At 41.8% G+C, this 7057-nt stretch overlaps 1 protein-coding gene across 6 annotated transcripts in view; it reads right to left on the bottom strand.

Annotated features, from left to right (window-relative positions):
* RANBP10 (RAN binding protein 10) overlaps positions 1-7057 on the bottom strand; it is a gene marked incomplete at its 5' end in the record, with an annotated part of 50756 nt that overhangs the window by 43439 nt on the left and 260 nt on the right. For all 6 annotated transcript variants that reach the window (XR_014528777.1, XR_014528778.1, XR_014528779.1 and 3 more), the window contains one exon: positions 6105-6216. Coding sequence is in view for 2 of the 6 variants with exons in the window: in XM_083514870.1 (XP_083370996.1) it covers positions 6105-6216 (112 nt within the window). The remainder of the gene's footprint in view (positions 1-6104; positions 6217-7057) is intronic.

Consider the following 7057-nt stretch of genomic DNA (forward strand, 5'->3'; position numbering starts at 1 on the left):
GAAGAACCACAACATGGGAGTGACTTCTCACTTTCCTGTGAAGAAAATCTGCTTCTGTTTCCAAAGGCATTCCACGTGTCTCCATTTTTAGTTATTTCTTCAGGGTCCTAATTATTCAAAACAATCTTGTCATTTAACAATTAAGAAATCAGAAGTCCCTGATTCAAGACCCAGCTCAGTCATGAACCTGCAGGATGACCTTAGACAACCAACATTACATCTCAGTTTCCCACCTGTAATCTGAGGGTCACCCAGCAAGACTACCTTACAGGGCTGCTGTAAAGCTTACTGATATAATACTCAAAACTCTATCAATGTATTGCAGAAACACACTGTGCAAATAACAAGTATTATTAATTGCTACTGTCATGCTAACATCACCCCTCCTTTCATTATTCAGTTTTTACTATCTGAAATGTAATGGTATGCTAAAAGAACAAAACAAAACAAAAAAGGTTCAAATTGAGTTTTTAACTCTTCCTTTTCCCAACCCACCTACCCCTTCCTTATAGAACTTTACACATCCCTTAAGAGTTCTTCCTCCCTCCCAAAGTCCTAACTCCAAGATACCCAAATCAAAATGGCAAGCTGACTAAAACAGTGAAAATGAGAAAGGATTCAGTAATATGATAAATAATATATGTAAGGAAAAAAAGGTGTGTGTCCGATTCTCTGTCAGCTTCCCCAGGTAAGAAGACCTATGCACCTCCTTAACCCTGTTGAGGCCAAAAAAAGCCTTGCAAAATACCTTCAAACATCTCCCTTTTCATATAGGCCACTTTCTCAATTACTGCAAGGGTCACAAAAAACCGAAGTGATTTATAATCTTATTCATTTGAGCTTTCGTTTCTGCAAAATCAGCCTCTTGGTAGCCAGTATGACTCTTTTAAGAACTGGGCTATTTCATTCTCTCGTCATCCCCATACCATACTGGTTTGGAACTTTGGGTATTCTGTAATTAAGGACCAAACATATACAAACAAGACCTCTTTCCATAATGTCAATATCACTTTATTTCCATAAAGCATATACTATAGGTCAGGGACGTCCAGCTCCCAAGAGATTGTGATCTACTCACAGAATGAAAAACTGGAAGTGATCTACCTATTTTGGGGGGAGGGAGGGAGGTCGAAATTGTCAACCTTTTTTTTGGGGGGGGGGCAGCAACAAAAATAGATAAACAGTAAGTCATTCCACCAGCAGAAACTCCGTCTTCCGCTCTTGAAATTGTGTGCGGTAAAGGAAAGAGGGAGGGGGCAGGCCGAATGCTCCTTTTCACCCGCGGACAAAAATGAGCCTGCGATCGACTGCAATTGATTTCTAACAACCGGGGGTCGACCTGTCGATCGCAGCTGACCTGTTGGACATCCCTGGTATAGGTCCATTCCCACAACACAACATGTCCAACAATTGTCTGAACAGACAAGCCTAGGGTACCAAAGTGAGCCACCACCGAATGCACTCCAAATAGCATATTTTTTGCTGGATTCACCTGAGCCTAAGATCCAACAAGGAAGTCTTTGCTGCTGACAATACAGCCCGCAATTGCACTGGTTATATGGGAGAAGGGTTCATACATTCCATTAATGGAATGGGCTTCACGCAGTCCCTAACAAATGCATAGTGAATGTGTGAGCTTTTCTATAGATCTCAACAGTTATTTTCGGGGGGACAACTGCTGCGTTAGATGTATCCACAATGCTATGGCACAACTATATGTATTATCACACTGTACTAAGCAACTGTTTACCAACCCAGTTCTTCAAGTGAACCATTTTACTTTCAATTTTTATATACATGCTCTCCTCCCATGAGGTTGAATCAGCATGAACCAATATAATTTTGGAAGCTAGCAGTGGCTAGAACAAACTTGGTACAGTTTTTAAGATATACTCTAAGATTCCAGCAGCTTCAGGGTTGACAATTCCCACCGGATCCACAATAGGCCACATTCAGGGAATGACTGTTTCCACCACCAGGCTCAGCCTCTCTCTGACTTGACAATGCAATCAATGTTTCTGTATTGCCAAGACCAACTGGTTACAGCTGGGAAAGTGCACAAATATCACATACCTGATATTTACTCAAGTTATCCTCAGAAGTTTGATTCTAGTCTGCATGGATCTGATCACTTTGAGTCAGTTGTTGTGAACAGAATACTTCCTGATAACACCACTGATAGCAAACTAATAAATTCTCACCTGCCGTAGGAACAGCATAGTAGCCCCTTTTTCTGAGCTCTAGTTAACCTAAACAATCAACATCCAGTAACTGGATTTATGCTCAAGGTTTCAATTTAAAATTACTTTACAGGGTAATCCTCACATCACTATAGGCCACAGACCACTTCTGTGGCAATCATGGTCACTCTGGAAATTGTCTTTACCTACCAGTTAGTATCAGATACCAAATATTTACAATCATTCTGGGAACTGCATAACAAATTAAATTTGTTCCAACCAGAAGCGTTTACTACTTAAAAGCAATGCTGTAATAAAATCTGATCCAGATCCACTCACCAAATTGTGTAAGCCAATAGGCTGTATCCAGTTAAGTAACACTAAGAGTAGACCCATTGAAATAAGTGGATTTTAGTCATGATGAACTTTAATCCACTAATTTCTATGGATCTCCTCTGACTTAGCCAGAAACAACCCCATGTCTTGATACGTGTCTATCTACATAGATCTAGAGCTGCATCCACCGCTGGATAACATCTTCTGGAAACAGAATGTTGAAATAGATCCTCCAATTCAACCTCTGTTAATAGCAATTCACTCTACATTCTTTGAACTGCTGTCTCCAATCTTATGCAACATAAAATCTTACTATCAGTACACTTTATGCCAGATAGATTATTTGATTAGGAAACTCCACAAGGAGCTGGGGGACAAAATACATGGGGCAGGATGTACAAAACTTATGAGATTTTGTCCAGCTCTTCTCTACCCCACTATTCTCCTCCCTGCATTAGGGAAGGAAGTAATAATATTCAGAGTAAATGTGATACTGAAAGCATTTTATGCTGCAGACATTAGTAAACTTTGCTCCTTGGCACAGGTAGTGTTTTCTGGTTAACTGAACAGGACCTTGCAGGCAGTAGAACCTACAAAAAAAGTGCTTCAGAATTAAATGGCTTAGGCATTTCTCAGACAACGCCATGCTGCTATCATTTCTAGAACCTTGCAGAGATTTTTATTTGGACTTCAATGCATCAAATTCCTCCCAACTTTAAAAAGTGTTCAGCCACTCTGTTCAGCCAATATTTTTTCCTCAGTTTCTTTTGAAGGGAAATGACTTAGCTGCTTGGTAATGCTGCTTCAGTCTTCATGAAGTAGGGAAGATGCATCCTGAACTTAAAAATAGAAATGGCGTCTCTACATGCAGACCCACACAAAATATAGCCAAAATTAATGCCTGGTAATTGCACTTTCCGCAGGCCTGGAACCCAAAAGTACAAGTGGTTTTTATTTTAGTTCTCCAGTTTGAAGGATAAATAAGCATGACTAAATGGTAACAAAAATGAGTGTCTTCTGAACAAAAACAGACCATATATACCACAGGAGTTGTTTTACTGGATGTTTTTGAAGCTCTTGTGGAATGATGGCATCAAAAAAACCACCAAGGAAATTCTGTCCTAGGACACATTGCTCCACGCTCCATATTTGGTTAGCCAAGTGAAAATTAATTAATACACCCAGTTTGAACCCCAAAGAGACTGAAATTAGTTGCAGGTGAAATACTTCTCTAAGGCCTAGAAAACACACTTGGTGGTCCAGGATGAAGATATCTGCATAACTTAGTTTCCAATATTTTTGGAAAGCAGACCTCTGCTTTCCCAAGTTCATCACCAGGCCTCCCACCCTTAGCTGCGTTGGAATCCCCAACTGTGCCTTTTCAACAGGACTCACAAACAAAGCATCATCCCATATCCACCACTCTTTGGACAAAGACAGTCTCAAGGAAGCAATGAGTAAGAGTCCCATTCTTACACAAGAAGCTATATGTCAGATTGCACCTTAGTAGAAGAGAAGAGTTTGGATTTTATATTCTGCTTTATCACTACCCGAAGGAGTCTCAAAGTGGCTAACATTCTCCTTTCCCTTCCTCCCCCACAACAAACACTCTGTGAGGCGAGTGGGGCTGAGAGACTTCAGAGAAGTGTGACTGGCCTAAGATCACCCAACAGCTGCATGTGGAGGAGCGGAGACGCGAGTCCAGTTCCCCAGATTACGAGACTACCGCTCTTAACCACTATACCACACTGGCTAGTACTTTGATTATAAATTTTGTACAATATAAGAGGATGGCTTGGCTAAATACCATACCAATGCCTCCATTAGCAGCTTCTTCTGGGCATAGCTAATAAGATATAAATCACTGCTCCCCAAAGGATATTTGGTTACGAATCTTAACATTATCTATGTCCACTGGTCATCAATTGTCTATATGGAACCCTAAAAATGGAGCCTCTGGTAGAACTTATTTATTTATTTATATATATACCACCTTTATCTTCCAAGGAGCTCAATATGGTATACATGTTTCTCCTCTTCCCCATTTCATCCTCACAACAATCCTGTGAGGTAGGTTAGGCTAAGAGATGGTGACTGGTCCAAGGAGACCCAGTGAGCTCCATGACTGAGAAGAGATTTGAACCCTGGTCTTAGCAATGCCCAGAGTAAACAGATACTTCAAGAGCAGCTGGTATCTGATTTCTCACTTCAGCAACTGAAACAATGACACAAAAAATTCTACTGTAGTACCAGAGGGAGGAAACAGTATTTAGAATAGGTTTTTTTTAGTCTCCACACCCATGTTGTGACACTGGATTTATAAAGATGTGGTGCCCACAGATATATCACCACACCCAACAAACAGTTGTAACTATTTGTCAAATGTAAGTCACCAAAGTCCACCTCCCATTGCTAAGCTCTTATTTCCTTTCTCTCCAAGTTATCAACTGTTCAATGTACAAACACAATTTCTGGCAAAGCAAATGAAGAAATATCTTCTAAGAAGAGTTCTACGTTTGGCCTTGGCCTCTTTTTTTCAGACCTTCATCTTTGAAAAAACCCTTTTGGTTCATTATTAAGAGTTCATTACCTCAAAGCTACTTGTTGTAAAGTATGTTTTGGGTTGCAAGTTGCTTTGGGTTGCCCTCAGCAAGATATAGTGACTAATAAATTTAAAAAATAATAACATGCAAGAAAGAAGACAATAAGACTCTCCCAGCATAATGTTTTCAAGTCTATGACCTATGTGGTATCACATGAAAAAAGATTTTCTGATGCTGCTTTAACAGATGAAAGCTGCCATTTTCCTATTGATCAGACATTACTGAACTGCAATTCCAACTATCCTGTAGATTTAATGGACCATCTATGCTCTCATTTTCCTCATGACCATAAAACTGCCTAGCATGTCACCCATATATTTTGTCTTGGGCAAATACAAAAAGAGAATTCTTATACACATTTTTAATACTACAAACAGAATAGCACTTTCTTCTGCTCCACTCAGCTATGTGGATTCTTCTCCTCCACATCCATTACAGTCACTGCCATATTGGATTTCAGTCCCAACACACTAACAAGCCACACTGGAATTTTAAGACGTCTGCTTGGTATAATTATCCATAACAGCCAGCAAAGGGAGCAGCATAATAAGCATGCCTCATCTAAGTCTATATTACTGGCTTGGCATTTGAAGTCAAACCAGTTTTTTTTCTTTTCTTGAACTGGAGTTGAACCTGAAACACAGCTGTATCCTCCCAACTGAACCTGAATCAAAACCAAAGACCTGGCTCAGTTCCCTATTTTAAAATTAAAACTAGTGCAACATCCTACATTTGGGGCTGCATAGACACATTAGGTTTTACCTACCTGAATCACACTCAGAGTAAACCCACTAAAAGTAATGGACCTAAATCAATCATGTCCATTAATTTCAGTGGATCTAAGTATGTGTTTGATATAATCCACATGGCTCTCCCCACCATACAAAGCATCCCTATCTAGTTGAAGTGTATGCAGTGAGATTCGTTCCAAACCCTCTAAAAAGAAAGACAAACTGTCCAAGAGGCATTAGAAGAACACACTTACCCATCTCTGCCTTTACTGACTATCTTCACTTCAAAGTAATAAATACCACAGGCCGCAGGGATAGGGTGGGTAGCCCTGACTGAAGCAGCATCCTTGTGATTTTTTCCATGTCCTGCAAAAAAACCCGACAACATATATAGGAAAGGGGGAAAGGGGTGAGTGAGGTTCCAGGCCCTTTTACTCCTCAGTGACAGCTGTCAGACTAGAACACAGACTTTAAAAGAGCCAGAATCATTCTGCACAGAAACCCTTAAGATAATGCTTGGTTGACAAAGCAGTGGGCCCCTGCACTGCACCACGGGGGGGGGGGGGAGGACGAGGAAACAGCATGCATGGTTCTGTCTCTTCCTTTGTCAGTTCTCATGAAAAGACAAGAAGAAATATAGGCGGCACTAGGGCCCTATTTGGGGGCAAACAGATCAGCACTCCAAATTCCAGGGAAGGCACAAAGGAATGATTTTCTGCCATGATCATGTAAACAATAATCTGGCTGTCTGCTGTTGGGAAAGGCTCGTGCCTACCCCACACAGCTATCAGGACAGGGAGGAAATCCCCTTCTGCCTGCTTCACAGGAACTGCGCTGACCCCTGGAGAGATCCCATCGCTGGCAGCGCAACAGGCAAGTTCAATTAAGTCAGGTCGAGCCAAGCCCCAAACCCACCCGCGCTCCGGATCCTCAAAATAGCGCCCCAGGAGAACTGCCCTTTGGCAGGGTCTTCCATGGATCAGTTCCCCCCGATACCCCTCAGATGCGACAAGGGCCCGTTGCCACCTTACTCCCCTCCTGAAACCCTCCTGCCGATCCTCAACGCCTTCTCCCCGAAGCGTTTTTCCACCCAGTCACCATCTTCGCCTCTCTCTCCTTCACACCCACCGCTCATCACCTTCAGAGGGTGACCCCCCAACAGCCCCAGGCCTTCGCCCCAACCTCCCCCGCCCGGAATCTTCTTCCC

Source organism: Podarcis liolepis (assembly GCF_965112155.1).
Source record: "Podarcis liolepis genome assembly, chromosome: 7".
NCBI classification, from domain to species: Eukaryota; Metazoa; Chordata; class Lepidosauria; order Squamata; family Lacertidae; genus Podarcis; species Podarcis liolepis.